The sequence below is a fragment of the Lepus europaeus genome, chromosome 6 (genome assembly GCF_033115175.1).
Source record: "Lepus europaeus isolate LE1 chromosome 6, mLepTim1.pri, whole genome shotgun sequence".
NCBI classification, from domain to species: domain Eukaryota; kingdom Metazoa; phylum Chordata; class Mammalia; order Lagomorpha; family Leporidae; genus Lepus; species Lepus europaeus.
In genome coordinates, this window is record NC_084832.1 from 66,046,979 (window position 1) to 66,073,875 (window position 26,897).

Genomic DNA, 26,897 nt, shown 5'->3' on the forward strand with positions numbered 1-26,897 from the left:
CGGTGCCCGGGGCCGCGCTCGGGACGCCGGGGCTCGGCGCCGTTCCGGGACGGCCCCGTTCCGCCGGCGCTGACGTTGGGTGCGGGCACTGCCGCCTCCCGACTCTGTCCCCGCAGAGCGGCGGGGCGGCCCGGGACGGGTTCCGGAGGAGGCCGCAGGGCCCGCGGCTCGGGTTCCTGTTTGCCGGTTCCTGTGTGTGAGTCCTGTAGCGCGGACGGAGTTGGGAGCCAGTGTGTTGGGGGTGATGTAGCGAGGGGGTGCCCCCGTGCGTCTCCGGAGCTGCCTGTGCAAACAGAAGAAATAGGGAGTGTTAAGGAGCGATTTCGGTGAAACCACACGACGTCCTGGCTTGGGTGGAATGTGTAAACTAGGATGAAGGGGAAAAAAAGTTTTTTTCTTAAACCCATTTACTCACGAACACTGTTAGTTTCCGGAAGTGTTCAGCTGCCACTTCTCCTTCCTGGCCGTTTGGTTCGTAAATGTTTTCAGCGTGCTCACGTGTCAGTACCTCACGTGCTACCGAAGACATAGCAGTGTGCACATTGGTGTGCAGGTCTGGTCAAGTCAGCCTCCCGTCTGGAAGGAGAAGGCTCAGCCTTCCGGGCTTTGCGTCCCAACACACTCCCTGGACAGACTGGTCATCCTGTACCTTCTGGCTCATTGTGGGTGTGAAACCCATTTTTAAAAAACCAGAATAACTAAAGTGCCTCCCATGTGCTTGGAGCTTTATATTTATGACCTCATTTATTCCTTGCAACAGGTGTACGAGCTGAGTATTTCATTAAGAAAATATCTCTGAGAGATCCAAGGGACTTTCCTAGGATCCACAGAGTAGCAGGAGAGGTGGGACTTAAAGCTGTGTTGTTCACTGGGCCACAGCACTTCAGCAGAGAGCAGTCACCAGTGCCAGATGCCTTTATGTGGCAAATCTGCCCAAAGATGTGGACACAGAGACCTGCGGTGGATAGCTGAGAAAACTGTGAGCCGTCCAGGGCCACACAAGCAGGCACTGATGGAGCTGCAATTCCAAGCCAGATCCAGTGGCCTGTGCTCTGTCCACACCCCGGTGCCCCTGGCAAATCAGTGTGTGTGTGCTTGTCTGTACAGGCACAGCTTTTGTGGGCCCATTATGCCTGGGTAATGTGTGGTTTCCTTAAGCAGTGTAGACAGGTCATTTGTTTCAATTCACAAATGCTTCTGTGGCCTCAGCTAATTAGAAAACAATGTTAAGAAGATTAGTAATGCATAAAGTGGCAAGTTGGCAGCATATACCAGATTTACCGAATGTTCTCATTCAGCTGACTATTTCACTTTTAGGAATTTACCCTTGGGAGAGAGTCAGGGATGCATAAGAAAACTACATTTGAAGATACTCATAGCATTGGCTATAGCATTGGCTATAGTGCATGATGGTTACAGTCACATAGACGGGAAAACCAAAGGCAATCTGAATGCCTGCTGCAGAGATTGGTTTATTATATTACAGCATGCCCTAGTTAGCATAGGGATTGCTAGTATAGGTTGCTAAGTAAAAAAAAAAAAAAAAGCTATAAAACTATAAATATCCTGGTCTCATTTCTAGAGTGTACATGCATATAAATATACACTGTGTGTGTGTATGTATATATATATGTATAAAAACTCTGGCTTCTATGGATAGGAATGATTTCATTTTCTATTTTAGACTTTCCTTTAAATGTTTTCCAGATTTTTCAGTAATGAATATGTATTAGTTTCATAAGAAATAACGTGAAAAATAAGATAAGTTATTCAGTGAGTGCCCAAGTTTGATGAACTTTTAAGTAGTTGAAATTATTCAACTCTGAGTGGTAAAGCAAACCAGCAGTAACTTGTCTGTCAGGTTTAGATCAGAATCCCCTGGAACCCCTGAAGGGAACTATTACACAATCTCTTCACTTAAGGCAGCAAGATTTTACGTCTGCATATTGTTGATTAACATAGCAATGGAACATACTCTGGTTTGAGCTTGAAATTTACATCCTTCTGCTTGGATTGCAGTAAGATAAAACACAGCATTTCTTAATCAGAACTCATGTTCTAATGCAACACCATGTACTCTCAAGTTAATAAAATATTTGCTTTTGGAAAGGGGAATTAAAAAAAATTACAGATTTATTTATTTGAGAGGCAGAGCGAATCAGCAAGCTCCCAACTGCTGGTTCACTTCCCAGTGTCCGCGAATGGCTGGGCCAGCGTGGGAACTGAAGAAAGAAGCTGGTGTCTCAACTCGTGTGGGTGGCGGAACCCAGTTACTTGAGCCATCACCACTGGCTCCCAGGGACTCTGTTAGCAGGAAGCTTGAGTCAGGAGCCGGAGCTGGGCATCAAACTCAAACAGTCTGATGTGGGAAGTGAGCGTCTTAACTGGTAGCCTAACTGCTAGACCCAATGCCTGCTCTATATGATTTTAAACACAGTAGCATCCCGTATTACTTGTAAGAATTGGACACTCACTAAAATACTTTCCTTAGAGTTTATGTCATAAGGTAGCCTTGTAAATGGGACCAGCCTTACAGTTTTTGACATAACTAAATACCCCTAGAAAGTATACAAGCACATCTTCTTATGGCAAATTCTAACTTCTGATCATTAGAATTCATAGAAGATAGCAATGTACTCTTGCTTTTCACAGAAATTAAGGAGTTTGATTTATTCTCTTGGGTTCCAACTTAAAAACTTTTTTACTTATATAATTTTCAAAGATAATGACAAATTATGAGAGTTAAAATTTTGATCCCCAAAACTTTTTTTTTTTTTTTGGACAGGCAGAGTGGATAGTGAGAGAGACAGAGAGAAAGGTCTTCCTTTTTGCCATTGGTTCACCCTCCAATGGCTGCTGCGGCCGGCGCTTCGCGCCGATCCGAAGCCAGGAACCAGGTGCTTCTCGTGGTCTCCCATGCGGGTGCAGGGCCCAAGGACTTGGGCCATCCTCCACTGCCCTCCCGGGCCATAGCAGAGAGCTGGCCTGGAAGAGGGGCAACAGGGATAGAATCCGGCGCCCCAACCGGGACTAGAACCCGGTGTGCCAGCACCGCAAGGTGGAGGATTAGCCTGTTAAGCCACGGTGCTGGCCCCAAAATTTTTTTTTTAAAACTTTTATTTAATAAATATGAATTTCCAAAGTACAGTGTATGGAGTACATGGCTTTTCCCCCTATAACTTCCCTCCACCCGCAACCCTCCCATCTCTTGCTCCCTCTCCCATTCAATTCGCATCAAGATTGATTTTCAATTCTCTTTATATACAGAAGATCAAATATATACCAAAGTATATATTAAGTAAAGATTTCAACAGTTTGCACCCACACTGAAACACAAAGTGTAAAATACTGTTTGAGTACTAGTTATAGCATTAATTCACATTGTACAACACATTAAGAGCAGAGATCCTACATGGGGAGTAAGTGCACAGTGACTCCTGTTGTTGACTTAACAAATTGACACTCTTGATTATGGCGTCAGTAATCTCCCTAGGCTCTTGTCATGAGTTGTCAAGGCTATGGAAGCCTTTTGAGTTCGCCAACTCCTATCTTATTTAGACAAGATCATAGTCATACTAGAAGTTCTCTCCTCCCTTTAGAGAAAGGTACCCCCTTCTTTCATGGCCTGTTCTTCCCACTGGGATTTCACTCGCAGAGATCTTTTATTTAGGTCATTTTTTTTTCCTGAGTGTTTTGATTTCCTCAGCCAGATCCGAATGCTAATTCTGAGTCCAGAGTGCTGTGTAGGAGATCTGCCATTCTATGACTGCTGTGTATCTCGCTTCCTATGTTGCATTGTTCTCTCCTTATTCTATCAGTTAGTATTAGCACACACTAGTCTTGTTTATGTGATCTCTTTGACTCTTAGACCTATCATTATGATCAGTTGTGAACTGAAATTGATCACTTGGACTAGTGAGATGGCCTTGGTATTTTCCACCTTGAAGGGATTGAATTGGAATCCCTTGGCATGTTTCTAACTCTACCATTAATGTCCCAAATTGTGCCTCTCCTCCCTCTCTTATTCCCACTTTTATATTTAACTGAGATCACTTTTCAGTTAAATTTAAACACCTAAGAATAATTGAGTGTTAATTACAGAGTTCAACCAGTAGTATTAAGTAGAAGAAAAAAAATAGTAAAAGGGGTAAAGTATTAAGTTGTTCATGAACAGTCAGGTCAAGGGCTGATCAAGTCATTGTTTCTCATAGTGTCCATTTCACTTCAACAGGTTTCCTTTTTGGTGCTCGGTTACTTGTCGCCGATCAGGGAGAACAGATGATATTTGTCCCTTTGGGACTGGCTTATTTCACTCAGCATGATGTTTTCAGGATTCCTCCATTTTGTTGCAAATGACCGGATTTCTTTCTTTCTTTTTTTACTGCTGTATGGTATTCTACGGAGTACATATCCCATAATTTCTTTATCCAGTCTACTGTTGATGGGCATTTAGGTTGATTCCAAGTCTTAGTAGCTATTGTGAATTGAGCTGCACTAAACATTAAGGTGCAGACCGCTTTTTTGTTTGCCAAATTAATTTCCTTTGGGTAAATTCCAAGGAGTGGGATGGCTGGGTTGTATGGTAGGGTTATGTTCAGGTTTCTGAGGAATCTCCAGACTGACTTCCATAGTGGCTTAACCAGTTTGCATTCCAACCAACAGTGGGTTAGTGTCCCTTTTTCCCCACATCCTCACCAGCATCTGTTGTTGGTTGATTTTTGTATATGAGCCATTCTAACTGGGGTGAGGTGAAACCTCATTGTGGTTTTGATTTGCATTTCCCTGATTGCTAGTGATCCTGAACATTTTTTCATGTGTCTGTTGGCCGTTTCAATTTCCTCTTTTGAGAAATGTCTATTGAGGCCTTTGGCCCATCTCTTAAGTGGGATTTTTTTTTGTTGTTGTGGAGTTTCTTGATCTCTTTGTAGATTTTGGTTATTAATCCTTTACCTGTTGCATAGTTTGCAAATTTTTTTTTCCATTCTGTCAGTTGCCTCTTCACTTTCCTGTTTCTTTTGAAGTACAGAAACTTCTCAATTTGATGCAATCCCAGTTGTTAATTTTGGCTTTGACTGCCAGTGCCTCCGGGGTCTTTTCCAAGAAGACTTTGCTGGTACCTATATCTTGCAGGGTTTCTCTAATGTTCTCTATTTTAAAAAATTTTTTTATTTATTATTTTTTTTTTTTGACAGAGTGGACAGTGAGAGAGAGAGACAGAGAGAAAGGTCTTCCTTTGCCGTTGGTTCACCCTCCAATGGCCGCTGCGGCCGGCGCACCATGCTGATCCGAAGCCAGGAGCCAGGGGCTTCTCCTGGTCTCCCATGCGGGTGCAGGGCCCAAGCATTTGGGCCATCCTCCACTGCACTCCCGGGCCACAGCAGAGAGCTGGCCTGGAAGAGGGGCAACCGGGACAGAATCTGGTGCCCTGACTGGGACTAGAACCTGGGGTGCCGGCACCACAGGCGGAGGATTAGCCTATTGAGCCGCAGCGCCGGCCCTCCAATGTTCTCTAATAATTTGATGGTGTTGGGTCGTAGATTTAGATCTTTAATCCATGTTGAGTGGATTTTTGGTGTAAGGTGTAAAGTAGGGATCTTGCTTCATGCTTCTGCATGTGGAAATCCAGTTTTTCTAGTACCATTTATTGAATAGACTGTCCATACTCCAGGAATTGGGTTTAGATCCTTGAACAAATATAAGTTGGCTGAGGAAGTTTGGATTGATTTCTGGTGTTTCTATTCTGTTCCATTGGTCTATCCATCTGTTTCTGTACCAGTACCATGCTGTTTTGATTACGACTGCCCTGTAGTATGTCCTCAAATCTGGTATTTTGATTTCTCTGGCTTTGTTTTTGTTGTACAAGATTGCTTTAGCTATTCGAGGTCTCCTGTGTCTCCGTATGAATTTCAGCATCATTTTTTCCAGATCTGAGAAGAATGTCTTTGGTATTTTGACTGGTATCGCATTGAATGTATAAATTGCTTTTGAGAGAATGGACATTTTGATGATATTGATTCTTCCAATCCATGAACATGGAAGATTTTTCCACTTTTTGGTATCCTCTTCTGTTTCTTTAAGATTTTGTAATTCTCATCATAGAAACCTTTAATGTCCTTGGCTAAGGTTATTCCAAGGTATTTGATTGTTTTTGTGGCTATTGTGAATGGGATTGATCTTTGAAGTTCTCTCTCAGCGTGGCATTGCCTGTATATATAAAGGCTGTTGATTTTTGTGCATTGATTTTGTATCCTGCTACTTTGCCAAACTCTTCGAGGAGTTCCAGTAGTCTCTTAGTAGAGTTCTTTGGATCCCCTAAATAAAGAATCATACCATCTGCAAAGAGGGATAGTTTGACTTCTTCCTTCCCAATTTGTATCCCTTTAATTTCTTTTTCTTGCCTAATAGCTCTGGCTAAAACTTCCAGAACTATATTGAATAGCAGTGGTGAGAGTGGGCATCCCTGTCTGGTACCAGATCTCAGTGGAAATGCTTCCAACTTTTCCCCATTCAATAGGATGCTGGCCGTGGGTTTTTCATAAATTGCTTTGATTGTATTGACGAATGTTCCTTCTATACCCAGTTTGGTTAGAGTTTTCATCATGAAAGGGTATTGTATTTTATCAGATGCTTTCAATGCATCTGTTAAGGTAATCATATGGTTTTTCTTCTGTAGTTTGTTAATGTGGTGTATCACATTGATTGATTTGTGAACATTGAACCATCCCTGCATACCAGGGATAAATCCCACTTGGTCTGGGTGGATGATCTTTCTGGTGTGTTGTTGCATTCTATTGGCCCGAATTTTGAGGATTTTTGCATCTATGTTCATCAGGGATATTGGTCTGTAATTTTCTTTCAATGCTGCATCTTTTTCCGGCTTTGGGATTAAGGTGAAGCTGGCTTCATAGAAAGAATTTGGGAGCATTCCCTCTCTTTTGATTGTTCTGAATAGTTTGAGAAGAATTGAAGTTAGTTCTTCTTTAAATATCTGGTAGAATTCAGCAGTGAATCCATCTGGTCCTGGGCTTTTTTTGTAGGGAGGGCCTTTATTTCTGTTTCAGTTTCTGTTTCAGTTATGGGTCTGTTTAGGTTTTCTATGTCTTCCTGGTTCAGTTTAGGTAGGTTGTATGTGTCCAGGAATCTATCCATTTCTGATAGATTTCCCTGTTTGCTGGCATACAAGTCCTTGTAGTAATTTCTGATGATTCTTTTTATTTCTGTGGTGTCTGTTGTTACGTTTCCTTTTTCATCTCTGATTTTATTCATTTGAGTCTTTTCTTTTTTTAGTTAGTTGGGCCAATGGTGTGTCAATTTTGTTAATTTTTTCAAAACACCAGCTCTTCGTTTGGCTGACTTTTTTTGTAATTTTTTTTTCTGGATTCAATCCTGTTGATTTCTTCCCTGATTTTAATTATTTCTCTTCTCCTACTAGATTTGGGTCTGGTTTGCTGCAGGTTTTCTAGATTCTTGAGCTACATTGAAAGCTCATTTATTTGGTGCCTTTCCAATTTCTTGATGTAGGACTCTGTTGCTATAAACTTTCCTCTTATCACTGCTTTTGCTGTATCCCATAAGTTTTGATATGTTGTGTTGTTATCCTCATTTGCTTCCAGAAAGTTTTTGATTTCTTTTTTGATTTCTTCTGTGATCCAGTGTTCATTCAGGAACATGTTGTTCCGCATATGCCTGTGTTTGCATATGCTCTAGGGATGCCTGAGTTGCTAATTTGCAGCTTCATTCCACTGTGGTCTGAGAAGCTGCATGGTATGATTCTAATTCTTTTGAATTTGCTGAGGCTTGCTTTGTGGCCTAGTATGGGGTCAATCCTAAAGTAGGTTCCATGCACTGCTGAGAAAAATGTAAATTCTTTAAATGTAGGATTGAAAGTTCCGTAGATATCTGTTAGATCCATTTGGGCTATAGTGTCAATTAAATCTGCTGTTTCCTTGTTGATCTTCTATCCAGTTGATCTGTTTCTGAGAGTGGAGTATTGAATTCCCCCAGTACTATTGTATTGGGGTCTAAGTCTCCCTTTAAGTCCCTTAACATATCTTTTAAATAAACCGGTGCCCTGTAATTAGGTGCATATACATTTATAGTAGTTTCATATTCCTGTTGAATTGATCCCTTAATCATTATATAGTGCTCCTCTTTGTCTCTTTTAGCAGTTTTTGTGTTAAAGTTAATTTTGTCTGATATTAATATGGCTATGCCAGCTTTTTTTTGGTTTCTGTTGGCAAGGAATATCTTTTTCCAACATTTCACTTTCAGTCTGCATGCATCTTTGTTGGTAAGATGTGTTTCTTGTAAGCAGCAAATAGATGGGTTTTGTTCCTTAATCCATTTAGCCAATCTGTGTCTTTTACCTGGAGAGTTGAGGCCATCAACATTAAATGTGACTATTTATAAGTAGTAACTTTGCCCTGCCATTTCCCCAGAGATATTTCTAATATATGCTTTGAATTTCCTGTGAGCTTTTACTGGGAGTTTTTCTTCCTTTAGCTTCTTTGGTATTGATGGCCGTGTTTCTGTGTTTCTTTGTGGTCCTGTCCCTGGCGCTTGTGGACAACCACCGGTTCACTGTGTGTTCACTAGGCCTTCCCTACATTCATGCGTGTAGAGAGAGCTCTCATGTCTCTTCCTCTGCTTGGAAAGGCACTAATCCAGGAGCCAGTGCTGTTGGCGTAGCAGGTTAAGCCTCTGCCTGCAGTGCCAGCATCGCATATGGGGTTGGTTGAATTTGTAGCTGCTCCACTTGCTATCGAGCTCCCTGCTAATGCCCTCTTCTGCTAATGCAGAAGATGGCCCAAGTGCTTGGACCCCTGTATCCATGTGGGAGACCCAGAAGAAGCTCCTAGCTTCAGCCTGGTGCAGCCCTAGCCAACGTGGCCATCTAGGGAGTGAACCAGTAGATGGAAGACCTCTCTGTCTCTCTCTCCCCTTCTCTCTCTGCAATTCTACCTTTCAAATAAAAAACCCAAATCTTAAAACAAAAAAAAAAGAGCACATATCTGTCATGGACCCCTCTGGTGACCTTACACAGGCACCATCTTCCATCTCCAAATACCATCACAGTGGCCTTAGGGCATCAATTGGGATCTGAGGTGGACGTTTAGATTCAGTCCAGAGAGTTAGAAGTCTCCTTCCCACCCTTGTCTTTTGGTCACCTTGTTCTCCCCAGGTGTCTCATTCTACAGAGCTGTGCAAATGTGTCACACACAGGTATTTGTGTGAAACATACTGTTTTTTACTTTTTAAAATATAAATGTGCAGTATCCTGTGCTTCCTATTTTGAAGCTGCTTTTTCCAGTTGATTATCTGGAGAATATACTGAATGTCATTGTTTCTAAGCACACTTTTTTCACATTTTAACAATTATGAAAGCAAGATGCGTGTTACAATCAGTAGCATTTTAGGTTTTATTGACTACTGTAAGTACATAAAAATTCTCCATATTCTTTTTAATGAATGCCTATGAATTCTTTTTAATGAATGCTTATAAATCAAATGAATGCCATTTGAATTATTTTCAATCTTTGCTCTTAGAAACAGCAATGGATAGCCCGATATTATATCATCTTGCCCAAGTGTGAATTCATCTGTAGCAAGTTCCAAATATCCTTGGGTCAAATGATGTGTGTATTTGTAATTTTTATAGATATTAACACATTTTTCTCCACAGAGGTTGTCCCTTTAGTCACCAGCCAGTGCTATCAAACTTTTGGATCTTTGCCAGTCTTAGGGGTGAAAAGGGGTATCAGGGTGGTTGCTTGGCCTGCTAGATAAGACACAGCTGAATAAGCCTCCATCCCACTTTGGAGTGGCTAGGTTTGAGACCTGTCTCTGCTCCCAGTTCCAGCTTCCTGCTAATGCACACTCTGGGCGGGAGCATGTAGGGACTCAAGTGGTTGGGTCTCTGCCACCCACACGGGAGACCAAATTCTCCCTGCTTTGGCCTGGCCCAGCCCAGTCATTGCATGCATTTCTATTGTCTTTATAATTTTTCTTTCTGTTTTTGGCCCTAATAGTTGATCCATCCAGAGTCTACTTTGCTGCAGTATGTTTAGGTATAAGTTGAACTTCTTCCCCCCACTACTTAGCAACACTGTTGTCTCAGTGTCATTGATTGAATCTCCATCCATAACTGTTCTTGTGTGTATTTATGTGTGTTCATGAGTTTTCTTTTTAAAGTATTATACACACACAGGAGATTGATTGCTGTCTCTCCTTGTCTCTCTGCCTCTCAAATAAAATCGATTTTTAAAAAGAAGAGGGGTATTTTGATGTTCTTTGTATTTATCTTATTGTCAGTGAAGCTTGGGCATCTATTAATGTGTTTATAAGAGTGTTTATGTTCCTTTTCTGGGAAGTTTCTATTAATAGTCTTTGTACATTCCTCTAGTGGATTACAGGCTATTTTCTCATTGATTTGTATGAGTGCTCCATATAGTAAGGACATTAGTCCTTAGGGATGCCACTCAAATCTCAGCAGCTCCACTTCCAATGCAGCTCTCTGCTAATGCACCTGGGAAAGCAGCAGAAGATGGCCCAAGTGCTTGGGCCCTGGAATGCATGTGGGAGACCCGGATAAAACTCCTGGCTTGAGCCTGGCCTAGCCCTGGCTGTTGCAGCCATTTGGGGAGTGAACCAGTGGTTGGAAGATTCTCTCTCTCTCTCTCTCTCCCTCACCCTCTCCCTCTCTCTCTAACTCTGTCTCTCAAATAAATAAATATTTAAAAAGATCATATGATAGAGCAAGGCAATTTCTTGACTCTTTTCACCAGTCCTCTAATAGATTTTATTACAAATCTTTGGCACAATGGAACATATTCTTCCCTTTCTAAATGGGGGCAGTTTGGATTCTTGTGGAAGATTATTTTACAGCACTTGCTCCTGAAGCAGTTAGAGCTGCACACTTTGTAACCTGCTGGGTCTTGCATCTGGTGTCTGAAGCGCCTTTCAGGCCAGTTCTCCTCTGTGAGCATTGGTGATGTCCAGCGGCGCCCTTGGTCAGGGTCCCACACTTTGATAATTGCAGTCAACCCAAGTGTGATGGCCTGTTTGCTGTTTCCAGCCTGCTGGCAGTTGTTCCCCACATCTGGCCCACTTTCTCCTGACTCCTGGAGACTGTGTGGTGACTCCGCACCTCTTGTCCCCACCATGCTCCTCCTCCTCAGAATGAATCCACAGCAACGTCTGGCGCCCAATGTGACTGAGAGACAGTGTGTCAGACTCAGCGAGGTCCCCTCCCCTTGATATCAGCAAATAGGCCCCTCGGTGTTTTGTGTGCTGTTCAGTTCTGTGAGGGTGAGCACAGAACCCCCTCCTAAACCCCTTCCCTTGTCCTTGTCCGTGGTTGAAGTGACCCCAGGTTAGGCACACACCACCCAGAAGCGTAACACCGCTTCTCGGCTCCTCCTTTTACTTTCGGTTCACCAGGCGAATTCACATAAGGGACTGATCATCCCAGAATTCGGAACCAAGTCATCTTCCTTCACTCTATTGAGGTGATGTTCCAGAGACACGTGTGGGCATACGGCCTTGACCTAACGAATCGAGGAAGTCCCCCACTAAGCACAGGACATACTTAGGATCTGATACACCATTGTCTGTCTAATGTAGCGAACCCCCTGCAGAATGCCATCAGCCACTGAGTTGCTAGGAATTGATTTTGTTATGGCAGCAGTGCTGTGGATCTCTTTCCTTTGGCTAGAGTTGGTGTGGCGTGCCGTTCTTAAGTGCTCAAACATGGGAAAGATACCCCCCTCTCAGAAGCTCACCCAGATTACCAAACGTAATGAATCTGTGAGTGATAAGAGCCTGTCACTCCAGGCCGCTGCCTCACAGGCAACAGTTGATGACTGAGGGAGAGAGAGCTCTGACAGTGAAAATGACAGGACAGCAGACAAGACAGCAGTGCCTAGTCAGCCACCCCCCAAATATCCGCGGGAAGAACTTAGACGACCTCGAGGCGATAACCCATGCGAGGTCATCCCATCTGCACCCAGTAAGGATACCCATGTTTGTGGCCATCCCTGGGCACCCCAGGCTCTAAAGGCAGCTGCTAGACCCCATCCCACCTGCATGTTTGCCATTAATGTCTGAGCGGATGCAGAATTCAGGCCCTGGATTCCAATGCCCGTAGAAAGGCTTCTGATAACAAGGGCCGAAGATATGCTTGTGTCTTTCTAGAGAATGTGGGGCAGCCCATTTGGGTACCAGCCAGAAACATCAAGCCTGCAACTGACAGTCAACCAGAACCTGCTGAACAAGACTGAGAGTCCGCCTTGTTAGCGGATGCACCTGCTACCGACTGTCAAGCCCCTGCCCTATCATCCTTCCCTGAGTAACTGCCCATAGCCACATCCACTACTGCTTTATACCCCACTAGCTCTGGTCAACCACTCAAACGGCTCACAGCCTGTGTGCAGTCACGCCATTCCTGATTTCCATTGTTCCTCATTCCTACCCCCATCTGAGCAAGCACTCCTGTGGTCTCTTGTTTTGAGGGCTGGTTAGTCAATGACGGGTAAGATCCCCTGGGGGACAACCTGAGACAGGCACAGCCACGTACGGAGACCATATGGAAACGGGGTCAACAATGGTATGGCCAAGAAGCATGCCTCCCGTTGCTCAAAAATAAACGAAAAGGGGGAAATGTGGTGGAATGAGAAGGCCATGCCAAGGTGGCTGCTGGCAAGCAAGCGTCAGTTACTCAGGAATGGCTTTGGAACCCACCTGGCAATGGAGAATGGAGCCTGCCTGGCAACAAGAGGCTGTGATTGGTTAGGTCTTAAACTGCCCCTTGACTGGATTGGCTGCCTCAGTTATAGAAGCTGCTGTACCTGCTGAAATTAATGAGTCTACAGGCTGCTCACCTCTGGCCCATTATCACCTGACTCCTGGTGTCTGCGTGATGACTCCTCCTCTCAGAACGAATCCACGACAATACCCAGTGGGTTGAGAAAGTCATGGAAGAGCAGTTGAGCCGGTGTGGTTCCCAGCCACTACTATTCCCTTTAGGCAGGCCTGACTTGCAGAAGTGATTTGAGCACTAGCCAGCTGATGGTCATTTACTGTAGTCTTGTCTGTCTTTCTGGCCTTTTGCACAACTGCCAGTGCATCTGAGGCTATTGGTGGCCCACGCCTCTGCTGCCACTGTGGGTCATCATGCACACTTGTCCCTTATGGTTGAAGCTCATTTTCTTAGCAGCATACTCATTGAAAATCTCATCTTCAGCCATAGCATTCTTGTAGGGACCAGTTCATATGCATCTCCAAGGCCTTCTCCACGTCTTTGGCAGTCATTGGAATGACAGCTTTTGATGCCATGCCAACAGGGGTGTGGTCAAACGCAGCTTGGGCAAGTTGCTCCTTCACAGGCTGGGCATCTTTTTCATTTAAATCAGCAGATACCACAGCTAAAGTCAAATCTAACACCACCAGGGATACCATTGCTTCAGGGTCATTTGTCTCAAAGACTGCAATATTCCCAACAGCAAACCCATAGCCTGAATGGACATCAGGACACGCAGCAGATGGATGAACAATCCCAGGCAGGGTTGCCACACTGCCATTCTGTTTTATAGCTGGCAGAAAGCCGCCACCACCACACTGAGCGACATTCCTTAATTCCTCCAACATTAACTTCTCCAGAGCATCGGAAAATTCCCATAGAAAATTCCTTCAGCTTGCGTGTTGCACACAAAGCCCTTCTTGATCCTCTAGCAGTTTTTACTGATGGTTTCCAGGAGCTAGAGCTCATCACTACAGGCATGACTCTTGACGCCGACAGCGGTGGTGGAAGCTTCTGGCTCTGCTCATCTCATTCTTTTAACCTCTGCCTGGGTCTCATTGTATTTAACTACCTGGCTGTTACACTTCAGGGTTGTTTCTGATTTTCTCCAAACCAATTACAGTAGCATGTATAACTTAGATTTATGATGTGTGTAGCGTTGCTTCTTTTTTATTTGCGATAAACCTACTTATAAAATGTCTATATGATTTAGTATTGTGTGATTTCTGGGAAGGTAAATCTAGACATGATATATTATTAATATTTTGTTATCTAGTTAAAATTTGATGCTGGGACCCTCCTTCTTAGTACACACCGACTGATTTGGAGAGATCAGAAAAATCATGTAAGATACGGTTTTCGTCATCTGTTCTAGGTTTTAAATCACTGAAGTTTTTGTTTCCTTTTTCTTTTAGTTCCCCCCTTTTGGCAAAACTATCAATAGATGCAATACATTTTTCTGTTCAAAATATCCGAAGGGGGCGGGTATTTGGTCTAACCATTAAGCCATGGGTTAGGTTGCTTGCATTCCATACCAATGTGTCTGGGTTCAGTTCCCTGCTCTGGCTCCTGATTCCATGTTCTTGCTAATGAGCACTCTGGGAGACAGCAGATGATGGCTCAAGTAATGAGTTCCTGCCACCCATGTGGGAGACCTGGATTGAGTTCCTGGTGCCCAGCTTCCCCTCTGATCATTGTGGACATGTGGGGAGTGAACCAGTTTATGAGAGCTTTGTCCTATTCACTCTGTCTCTTAAATAAAATTAAATTAAAAAAAGAGTTTCAAAAGAATGTAGGAATTGAGTGGAGTACAAAGAGTAAGGGTGTTGTCCCTCATTCGGTTCCAGAAAAGTCTTTGTGTAGTTACTGGTTGGAGAATCGTGGTGGCTCCTATTTTTTAAGACACCAATCAAATATTATTCCATGCCTGAGCATTCTGCTTCTAGCAGGAGAGTGATTTTCCCATCAGTGGTGAGGGAGAAGACTTTAGCATCCCCCAAAACCACCTGCTCTTCCATTTGTTAAGATGCAGGATTTAGGGCATACTCTTTTTTGTTGTTTATTTATTTGATAGGCAGAGGCAGGCAGGCAGACACACACACACACACAGAGAGAGAGAGAGAGAGAGAGAGAGAGAGAGAGAGATGGTCTCTATCCTCAGGCCCATTCCCCAATGGCTGCAATGGCCTGAGCTGGGCCAAGAGCTCTGAAGCCAGGAGCCTCTTACCGGCCTCCCATGCAGGTGCAGCCATCCAAGGACCTGGCCCATCCTCTATTGCTTTCCCTGGCCATAGCAAAGAGCCGGATCAGAAGTGGAGCAGCTGGGACTGGAATTGATGCCTGTTAGGATACCAGCACCGCAGGCAGTGGCTTTACCAGCGCAGCCACAGTGCTGGGCCCAGAAGGGCATTCTCTTACCTCAACATTGAGTACTGCCTCTGAGTCACCCAGGAAGAGAACTCCCTTCCTCCTTCCCAGTTTTTAAATTTCCAGGAAGAGAGAATGAGTTATGTATGTATAGAGCTGATACCCTTATTCTAAAGAGCCTTAACTTGAAGATATATCTTCAAGTATTCCACGGACTCTCAAGCACTTTACTTTGATAAGTACCAGGCTAGCTCTTCTTTGTTGGCTATGAACTGAGCTGATCATTCTTTGTATCAGGTAGGTCAAAGGATAAGCTAGATAAATGTGATCATATCAACAGATGGTGTCTACTTCTAGTAGAGTCTCTGCTCTCTGTGCCCTCTCATGAGGGGGGGTCCATGCGGCCCTGGGAAGTTTTTCGATGGTGGAAGCAGCCCTGTGGCAGGTGCTCACTAGCACCCTCCTCAGGACACGGCTGAGGCAGCAGGGTCCAAACTTCTTCACTGTGGTAACATTGGTTAATTGCTCTGGATCCATTTTAGTGGGAGAAGAAATAGCAGAGATTCCTCGCCCCGTGGGGAGATCCCCTAGAAGTAATCTTGTAATAAGCTTCAAATACTGGGTCATACATCTTGTGTTGCCGAATATTGAACTGTGTGGTTCTTTTTTAGCTTCTGTTCAGCCACTTGGCACCATGTTTATGTGCTTTGTATCTATACTGAGAACCAACAGTCAGGAATAGTCAAGAGTGATGTACAGTAATGTTTTCAGGTGGTAGTTTTATTGCAAGAAGCATTTCACTTACTGCAAGAATTCCTTATGTAAAGTAATCTCACCATAGGTGACAAAAGTGTATGTGTGTGTACACTGCATTTAAGAATCTTCCCTAGTAGGATTACTCTCCACATCTCTCTCCATGTTTCTAAAGTGGTTAAATTGTTTGCTATTAACTTTTGGATAATCCTATTCCAAGTTAGTAGTGTCTGTTTAAGAAAACTAGTATTACAGAAGTTTTTCATGTTGCTCAAAGAATTGTTCACTTTGGGCCCGCCATGTGAACGCAGTATCCTGAGAGATCTAAACTAGCGTGCTCTACATAAGGAAACCCAGACTAGTGTGGCGACTCATGACTGCCAGAATTTTGATGAATCTCAGAGGGTTGGGGAAGAGAAACCTCCGCTGTAATCTATTTTAAAATCATAAATCTTTGGGCTGGCACTGTGGCGTAGAAGGTTAAGCCTCAGCCTGCAGTGCTGGTATCCCAAATGGGTGCCAGTTCAATTCCTGGCTGCCCCACTTTCAATCCAGCTCCCTGTTTATGGCCTGGGAAACCAGTGGAAGATGGCCCAAGTGCTTGGACCCCTGCACCCACATGGGAGATCCAGAAGAAGCTCCTGACTCTTGGCTTTAGATCTGTTCAGCTATAGCCATTGTGGCCATTTGGGGAGTGAACCAGAGGATTGGAGCTCTCTCTCTCTGTCTCTCCCTCTGTAACTGCCTCTCAAATAAATAAGTCTTTAAAAAAATTCTTAAAAGTTGGAGTTTCCTTCCCTCTTTTTTTTTTTTTTTAAAGTTCCTAACATTGGTGCAATTTCAGCACCCGTGTCCCTTCCTGAAAGTAGTAGTGTATTTCCACCAAGAAAGCTAGTGTGGCAGACTTAAGTTGCTTTGATGCCCACTTTCATTACTCTTACTTAATGTAGTATTGGAAGTTTGAGGCACAATTTGGGAAGAGAAATTGAACTTTGAAACTGCAAAGGAGGAAGTCAAAACATCCATGTTGACATGGATGACATATTGTACATGGAAAAGCCTAAACACTCTAGGAAAAAGCATTTGAATTGATAAATGAATACAGTCTAAGGTTAGAAAGCCAACATACAAAAAAAGTAAATTTTTGTACATCAGTAATGAACTGGGCAAGAGAAATCAAGAAAAAAGTCCCATTCATAATAGCCATCAAAAAATCGAATATTTATGCATAAATTTACCAAAGAAGTGAAAAATCTATCATGAACACACACACAGAGAGAAGTTCCTTGCTCGTGGATAGAAAGAATATTATTAAGGTATCTGTACTACTCAAAGCAATCTACAGATTGAACACAATTCCTATCAAAATACCAATGACACTCTTTAAAGAAAAAAATCTTAAAAATTCACTTGGAATTTTACAAAGTCCCAGAGTAGACAAAGCAATCATGGGAAAAAATTTTAAGTTGCAGGCATCACAGTGTCTGACTTCAAAGCATACTACAAAGCTATAGTAATAAAAGCAGCATTCTACTGGCATAAAAACAGGCACATAGATCACTGAAACATAATAGAGAGACCAGAATTTAATTCCCATGAATACAGCCAGCTGATTTTTGACAAAAGTGCCCAGACCAGAACATAACATTAGAGAAAGGATAGTGTTTTCAGTAAACGGTAATGGCAAAATTGGATATAGAATGAAGTTAGGTTCCTGTCTGTTGCCAGATAGAAAACTCAACTCACTTGGATTGAAGACCTAAATTTAAGACCTGAGACTATGAAATTGTTACAAGAAAACAAGGGAAACACTTTGAGGCAATGGAGTAGGTGATGACTTCTTGAGTGAGACCTGAAATGCAGGTAACAAAAGCAAAAGTAAACAAAATGGCCTTATATCAAACTCAGAAGCTTCTGCCCAGCAAAGGAAACAACAGAGCGAAGAGACATCCAACAGACTGGGAGGAAATATTTCTAAGTTACTTATCCAACAAGGGCTAGTATCTAAAATAGATCAGCAACTATAAAAACTGAACAATAAGAAAACAACCAATTCATTGAAGAAATGGGCAGAGGATTTGAATAAACAGTTTTCAAAAAAGTACAAATGGCCAACAAATAAATGAAAAAGTGCTCAGCATTACTAGCCATTAGAGAAATGCAAATCTGCACCACAATGAGACATCAGCTCACCTCTTTCATAATGGCTGTTATCCAAAAGAAAGAAAACAACAATGTTGGTGATGTTGACAGAGGGGAACTATTTTATACTGTTGATGAGAATGTGATTAGTGCAGCCACTGTGGAAAATGTATGGAAATTTCCTTAGAAACTAGAAATAGATTTGCCCTAGGAACCAGCAATCCCACTCCTGGATAAATCATTTTATCAGAGATACATGTTCCACCATACTTATGGCAGCCCTGTTCACATTAGCCAAAATGCAGTCAACCAAGGTGTCCATTATTAGGTGACTGGATATAGAAAATGTGGTACATACACATACATGCATATACCCACAATGGAATACTCTTCAGCTATAAAAAAAGAATGAAATCCTATCATTTGCAGCAAAATGGTTTGAACTGAAAGACATCATGTTGATCAAAATCGGGGGGCCATAGAAGAAAGATAAATACTACATGTTTGCCCTTATACGTGGGAGCTAAAGTTAAAAAAAAGAAAAGGATAGAGGAGGAAGGAAAGGAAAGGAAAATGGAAAGGGTTAAAAGAAAAATACACCTGTGTGTATCAGTTCAGTTGAAATACAGTGTTTTGTCAAAGCTTGTATTAAACATTTGACCAAGAGATTGATAAGAATTATATGCTCCAGTGGCAAGAATGCTTCTGTGACTTTTAAAATTTGCTTTATAAGAGTGAAGTTGGGCATCTTTTCACTTGGTTATTGATTATAGACCTCGCCTATTTTTCTGCTGGACTATGGTCTTTCTATTTTTTTATTTTTTGAACTTTTTATTCAGTAGAACATTAAACCTTTGACTGTAATATAAATTTAAAATGTCATCTCAAACTTTTCTTTTTTTGACAGGCAGAGTTAGACAATGAGAGAGAGAGAGACAGAGTAAGGTCTTCCTTTTTCGGTTGGTTCACCCCCCCCAGGTGGCCGCTATGGCCGGTGTGTTGCGCTGATCTGAAGCCAGGAGCCAGGTGCTTCCTCCTGGTCTCCCATGTGGGTGCAGGGCCCAAGCACTTGGACCATCCTCCACTGCCCCCCTGGGCCACAGCAGAGAGCTGGACTGGAAGAGGAGCAACTGGGACAGAATCCGGCACTGGTGCTGACCAGACTAGAACCCAGGGTGCTGGCGCCGTAGGCAGAGGATTAGCCTAGTGAGCCACAGCACCGGCCTTACAAAAACTTTTAATAAAAATGAATTTTAATAAAAGTACTTAAAGTAACAGTAGTCAAGAAAAAGTGATTCCCTGTGGCCACAGGGCTGTCTTCTTCACAGAGTTCCCCAGGTATGGATGAAGCTGGTTTGAGCAGGACTGATGGATTTTAAAATAATTCCAATTATTTAGTATTTCTTTTGTCTTTTGCACACAAAAAGAAGTTACTGATAATTCTTTATTCTCTGTGTTTACCAAGATTGTGTTACCTTCCTGCTGTGTGTGTGTGTAACTGAAGTTTGTCACATAAGCTACCTATGCAGTGCTTGGAACAAGAGAATAGTGTGTCAGTGCTGGGGACTGGTGTGTGAAACATTTTTCTTTCCTGAGTTTAAATTTTAGTCTTTGCTGCTGAGCTGTTGTTTAGTAACAGAGTTTGCAAATCAAGTAGAGGAAGAAAATAGAAATTAGCTTTCTGAAAATCTGAAGTTACAAATGTGAAACAAAGCAGTGTTAAATACTTTCCCAAAAATGTGTAAGTAAATACATATTGATGAGACAATAAAATCAATCAAACGATCCTGTCCCGGTTGCCCCTCTTCCAGGCCAGCTCTCTGCTGTGGCTAGGGAGTGCAGTGGAGGATGGCCCAAGTCCTTGGGTCCTGCACCCCATGGGAGACCAGGAGAAGCACCTGGCTCCTGCCATCAGAACAGCGCGGTGCGCCGGCCGCAGCGCGCTACCGCGGCGGCCATTGGAGGGTGAACCAACGGCAAAAGGAAGACCTTTCTCTCTGTCTCTCTCTCTCACTGTCCACTCTGCCTGTCAAAAAAAAAAAAAAAAAAAAGAGTTTGGTATCACAGTTATCCAGAATGATACCTAATGTTCATTTGCCCTCTCTTCCACATTTATCTCATCATAAGGTGGAAACTTCCCATGAAGTATATTACTTAAAAAGGAAAGAAATATAGGTCAGCATTGCGGTGTGGCCGGTTAAGCCATTGCTTGTAACTGGTGTCCCCTATTGCAGTGCTGATTAAGGCCCAGCTGCTCCGCTTCTGCTCCGCTTCTGTGCCTGGGAAGGGACTGAAGATGGCTGAAGTGCCTGGACCCCTGCCATCCATGTAGGAGATCTGGAAGGAGTACTGGGCTCCAGGCCTTGGACCTGTGGCCATTTCAGCAGTGAACCAGTGGATGGAAGATATGCTCTCTCTCTTGTTCTCTTTTACATACTCACTCTTTCTCTGTTGCTCTGCATTTCAAATAAATAAATTTAAAAAAATCACCATTGACACTTTAATGTTTAATTTCTCAACTATATACAATTATACACATACACTTACGTTGGTATATGTGCCTACAAATAGATAGCTTCGGAAAACATTTGTGGTACCGATTGGGAAGCATATGATGTGTGTTATAAGAGGAGGTACACTAAAAAGAGTACCAGGTACAGGATAATTACCTTAGGTCTGAGTGAAGTGCATCTCGACTGAGAAACACGAGCTGTAGATTTTCCAGGCTTTTCGTTTGTGTGGGTTGTCCAATTCATTTCGTCTTAAATACAGCCTAAGGAGGGAAAGCAAGCACACATTACATTTTATTTTAGGGCTAACAGTCAAGCCCTGCAGTAGGCCCCCTTGGCCTTCATGAAAAGCCTTGCTCACAACATTTAGAACCTCAGCCTTTTTGTGTGTCTTACTTGGCTTCCTCCACATCTCTCACAATACCATCATCTTCGCTAACAAGTACCTCAGTGACAACATACTACCAAATCTTGTAGCATCTCCTGTTATGGAATTAATGACATCCAAGATTGATAAAGCATGTTTGCATAGATGACAAGTCCACCAGAGGCTTGATGTGTAATAAGACCCAATAAGAGTGCCAGCATTGTGGTGTAGTGGATTAAGTTGCCACTTGCAATGCTGACGTCCCATATTGGAGTGCTTGTTTGAGTCTCAGTTGCTCCACTTTTGTTCCAACTCCCTGCTGATGGCCTGGGAAGGCAGCAGAAGATGGCCCAATGGCTTGGGCATCTGTTGCCTACATCATGCCTCTCCCTTTCCCTCTCTCCTTCTCTACCTCTCCTCCCTCTTCCCCCCAATTCCCTCCCCCTCTATCCCCCCTCTCTCCCTTCTCCACGCTCTCCCTCTCCCTCTATGTCTCCATATCCCTCTCCATCCTCTCTCCTCTCCCTCTCTGCTCTCCCCTCTGCCTTCTATCCCTCTCTCCCTCTCCCTTTTCCTCCTCTTCATCCTCTCCCTCTCCCTCTCCCTGGCAGAGGCTTTAACCAGTGTGCCACAGCACTATCTCTCAACTTTCAAATAAATGAATCTTTAAAGAATAATAAAACCCAATAATACTGTGTTTTTTTTTTTTTTTTAAGAATGACATTTGTGTGTTTGGCCAAACAACATCATGATAGCTATAAAAATTGCTTTGCCAAGTAGTGTGTACATGTAAAGCTTACAAAAATCTTTAGAAACTTACATAAAAATGATCTAATGTTGCTTCTCCAGTATGAACACATTGTTTCAAAGGACAAAACTGTACACTGTAGTAACAGCCATTTTACAGGTGTAGCACCAGGTTTCTCTATTTGAGGGACTTTGCCCATGTTGTGAATCAAAGTTTATTGTTTACTTCCAGATATAAATGGATAGAAATTTTCCATGAAATCCAGCATTCGCCCTCAAAATCCATTAAATGTGTGTGCATCACATGAGTGTGTGTGAGATGTTCCCTCTGCTGTCTTACAGGACTTGGGATGCCACTCGAGCCAGTTCAGATTTGCAGTGGAGTAGGGTTGGATGTGATGAATATCAAATTGAGCCACGTGCAATTGCAACCAACTTAACTCTAACTTGAATAATTTTCAAAATATTTTTTCCTTTGGGTTGTAGGGTATGTTGATATCATCTTTTCACCCCCACAGAACAAAACCCCACAGTAGAGCACTTCTAGATTCAGGAATGAGTTTCCAGGTATGGGTAAAAAGTTCTTTGGAATAATAACTTTGAAATCCATTTAATAAATGCTTTTTAATAAAATGTTTGCTGATTGAGTTGTTAGAAAAATGTGTAATTGGGAGACTAATAAATTATTTCTTGTCTCTCTTGATCCCTCTCTCTGTTATGCTCTCCTCCTCTCTTACCCTCTTGCCCTCTCTCCCCAGCCCATCTGGCTCCCCCCACCCAATAATAAACCTTTCCTCTAACTCTTGTATCTGGTGTGTTCTGTGGCAGCCTTACATCAGTACCATGACTTGGATCCAGGCTCTCCCATTGAACTTGCTCTCCCTTTGGGAGAGCTTCCAGAAATTGTGCCTTAGATTAGCATAGATTGATGATTGCTCGTAAGTGGATCAGCACTTATTGGGGACCTGCTATATTTTGAATTCAAGGTATTGTGCATAATCATATTGAATTTACTGGGAGTACGTTATCACCATACTCAGGCTCTGGTTTTAATCCTTTGTAACTTAGAACACAGTTCTCTGGCATGGCCCATGAGGATCATGCAACAGTTGAGTCTCATACTGGTTTTAAATAATCACATTGAATAAACGCAATGAAGAGATTATAACAGTTGGCAAAAGAATTGCCATTATATCTTACACACAGGCATTGAAGATTAGGCTGTTTCTATCGGATTTATATTATATCCATACCTGTTATTTTGTATGAAAGCTGTATTGAACCAAAAGAAGAATGCACATTTGTCATAGTATTTGGGGAGATTCTAAAAAGACATGGTTAAAGAAAAAATGGTTATTTTCATAGTAAAATTGATACCAAGAACTAGTTCCACAGGATAATCCCTTTGGTGTCTTTCCTTTATTTATTCCTCTATATATTGCTCTAACAACTGTACCCATTAAATAGGCAGAACTCTACCCTTGATAATACACCTAGAGACAAGGAGGAGACTAATAGAATGCTGTTGCTTTGTCCTTTTGTTTCTATCAGGAATTTCAAGGATAGCCTGGGCTTTGGGCATAGCAGTGAAGATGCCACTTGGGACACCCACATCCTATATAAGAGTGCCTGGATTCAAGTCCCAGCTCAGCTCCTGATTGCAGCCTCCTGTTAGTGCACACCCTAGAGGCAGCAGGTGATGGGTCCCTGCAACCCACATGGGAGACCAGATTTGAATTTCTGGCTCCCAGCTTCAGCTTTCCCCAGCCATGGCTCTTGTCGGGAGTTGAGGCATAAACTAGCCAATGGGCAGTCTCTTCTCTCTGCCTTTTTTGTTGTTTAATTTATTTTTTAAGGAATACAAACTTCATAAGTACAATGTTGGAAATATAGTTATTTTTCCCACCATACCCACCCTTCCACCCATACTTCCACCCCACCAGCTCCTCCCTCTCCCCTTGCCAGTCTCATTCTCCATTAAGATTCATTTTCACTTAACTTTGTACACAGACCTACCATATGACCTATACTAAGTAAAGATTTCAACAGTTTGCACACATACACAAACTGAGAACTAGTATTATAGTTAACTCATAATGAAACTCATTGAGGGCAGAGGTCCTACATGGGGTGTTAGTGCACAGTGACTCCTTTTGTTAATTTAACAACCAATTTAACTAACAATTTATCTTATGTATGATTATCAGTGACCACCTTAAGCTCTTGACATGAGCTGCCTAGGCTATGGAAACCTTGGAAGTCCACTAACTGTCAGTATTTGGACAAGGGCATAAGCAAAGTGGAAGTTTTCTCCTTCCTTTAGAGAGAAGTACATCCTTCTTTGGTGGCCAATTCTTTCTGCTGGGGTCTCATTCACAGAGTTCCTTCATGTAGAACATTTTTTGCCACAGTGTCTTGGCTTTCATTGCCTGAAATGCTCTCATGTGCTTTTCAGCCAGACCAGGAAGCCTGAAGAGCTGAATCTGATGTCAGAATGTTATTAAAGTGATTGTCATTCTGTTAGTCTGCTGTGTGGACTACTTCCCATGTTGGAACATTCTCTTTTTTAATTCTATTATTACCTGGCACTTGATCTCATATATATATATATATATATATATATATATATAATCACTTTAACACTTAATATGATCACTTTAACATCTAAGATGGGATTTTTACCATCAGGCTTAATGGGATTTGGAGTCCCATGACAAGTTTTTAAACTGTACCCTTAGAATTAAGTCCACAGGAATATATGCAGAATTATAGAGCTTTACAATTACAAACTTCCTCTTCCCTCTCTTATTCCCACTCTTATTTGATCTCATATTTTCAATTGACTTTACATACATATACATATATATATACACATATACATATATATGGTTAACTGTTAAGTGAAAAGTTCAAAAAATAGTATGAAGAAAGAATAGCAAAAACTTTTCTTCAACAGTCAAGATAAGGGGAGCTCAAGTCATCCTTTCTTAAAGTGAATGTTGATGTAACTTCTACAGATTTTGTTTTAGGTGCTCTATTCTCACAGTTGAGAGAGAACATATGGTATTTGTCCTTTTGGGACTGGCTTATTTCACTAAGTATGATGTTTTCAAGATTCATCCATTTAGTTGCAAATGAACTGATTTCATTTTTTCTTTACTGCCGTGTAGTATTCCATAGTGTATGTATCCTATGATTTCTTTATCCAGTCTTTGGTTGATGGGTATTTATTTTGATTGCATGCCGTAGCATTGTGCATCAAGCTGCAATAAACATGGAGGTACAGATAACTCTTTTGTTTACTGATTTCATTTCCCTTGGGTAAATTCCCGGGAGTGGGATGACTGGGTCAAATGGTGGGTCTATATTCAGATTTTTGAGGTATCTCCATCCTGTCTTCCAGAGCAGCTTTACCAGTTTACATTCCCACCAACAGGGGATTAGGATACCTTATGATGATTCTTTGTATTTCTGTGGTTTCTTTTGTTACATTTCCTTTTTCATCTCTATTTGTTGATTTGGGTCTACTCTGTCTTTTTTTTTTTTGGTTAGCTGGGCCAATAGTATGTCTATTTTGTTTATTTTTTCAAAAATAGCTCTTCAGTTTGCTGATATTTTGTATTGTTTTGTGAATTCAATTTTGTTGATTTTTTTTCTCTAATTTTAATTTTTTCTTTTTTCTACTAGTTTAGGGTTTGGTTTACTGTTGGTTCATCCCTGGCATCCCGGGTTCTAGTCCCAGTCGGGGTGCCAGATTCTGTCCCAGTTGCTCCTCCTCCAGTCCAGCTTTCTGCTGTGGCCTGGGAGTGCAGTGGAGGATGGCCCAGGTCCTTGGGCCCTGCACCCACATGGGAGAAGCACCTGGCTCCTGACTTTGGATTGGTGCAGTGCTCTGGCCACAACGCGCCTGCCGTAGCAGCCACTTGGGGGGTGAACCAACGGAAAAAGGAAGACCTTTCTCTCTGTTTCTCTCTCTCATTGTCTAACTCTGCCTGTCAAAAAAATAAAATGAATAAAAAAATGAATTCCTGTTGTTTGCAAAAAAAAAAAAAAAAAAAGGATGAAACTGGACAACATTATACTTAATGAAATAAGCCAGTCCCCAAAATACAAATGCCTTATGTTCTCTCTCATCTGTGGTAACTAACAGAGCACCTAAAAGGTAATCTATTATAGTGGAATTGACACTTTGAGATGCAATGACTTTGAACAGCCCTTGTCTTGACTGTTGAGGAACACTTTTATTTTCCATACTATTTGTTGAACATTTTACTTAGTATAGAGTTAATCAGATGGATATAAAGTTAATTGAAAATAGATCTTAGTAAAAAATTAGGAATGGGACTGAGAGGGAGCAGGAAGAGTGGTAGGAGTGTGGGTGGCAGAGCGGGTATGGTGGCATAAATCCCTGTGTTCCTGAAGTCGTACTTATGAAATGCATGAAGTTTGTATCCTTTAAATAAAAGATTCTGGGAAGAAAACAGGTTTCCTGGGAGAGCCACAGCTGCTGCTCCCAGTCAGGCACTTAGGCATCAGGCATCTGCCAGGATAATGAAGCATCCTGTGAAAAGCACAGTATAAACCTTCCATGACCACCTCACCTGCAGACCTGTCTGGGCGGGCTACAGTTTACAGCTACCCTCCTGAGAGCCCTCAAGACCAAATTACTGGCCTATACAACAAATATCTACCATTTCTATAAGGAACAGCAGCACTGAATAGTTCGCTCTACTTATTGAAGATGGTATAGTGTTGAATATGATAGAAATTTCTGACATTTTGAGTGCTTTCATAATCAGAGGCTGGATGTTACCCAAGTACCCTGGGTCAATGACACTGTTGCTTCTACTTAGAAATTCACTGTTTGAGAATTTAGAGCCGCTCCATTAGGTAGGAGGTCACCAGCCAGTGTGGTAACTAGCCAGGTGACTTGTTTCAACTCAGTGACCAACTAAATACTTAGGAGATTCTTTTCCAACAGGTAGCAAGCAGGGGATGAAGGAAGGTACAAGAAATAACTTTTTAAGTTGCCCAGCATACTTGTTGGCAGTTCTGGTTGATGACTTCATAGGAATATGAATTGAAACTATTGAGGATTACCCCTTGGGATTTACCCAAAGGAAATTAAATTGGCAAACAAAAAAGCGGTCTGCACCTTAATGTTTATTGCAGCTCAATTCACAATAGCTAAGACTTGGAATCAACCTAAATGCCC

General features: G+C 42.3%; 1 protein-coding gene and 1 pseudogene across 1 annotated transcript in view; one reads left to right on the forward strand and one right to left on the reverse strand.

The window, feature by feature from the left end:
* LOC133761678 (cellular tumor antigen p53-like) overlaps positions 1-26,897 on the forward strand; it is a 41,149-nt pseudogene that overhangs the window by 288 nt on the left and 13,964 nt on the right.
* LOC133761680 (phosphatidylinositol 3,4,5-trisphosphate 3-phosphatase TPTE2-like) overlaps positions 70-26,897 on the reverse strand; it is a 59,298-nt gene continuing 32,470 nt past the window's right edge. Inside the window, exons 17-19 of the mRNA XM_062194269.1 lie at positions 22,936-23,006; positions 20,728-20,831; positions 70-283 (exon numbers count right to left, since the gene is read on the reverse strand). Of these exons, the coding sequence (XP_062050253.1) occupies positions 20,729-20,831; positions 22,936-23,006 (174 nt within the window). The 3' untranslated portion in view covers positions 70-283; position 20,728. The remainder of the gene's footprint in view (positions 284-20,727; positions 20,832-22,935; positions 23,007-26,897) is intronic.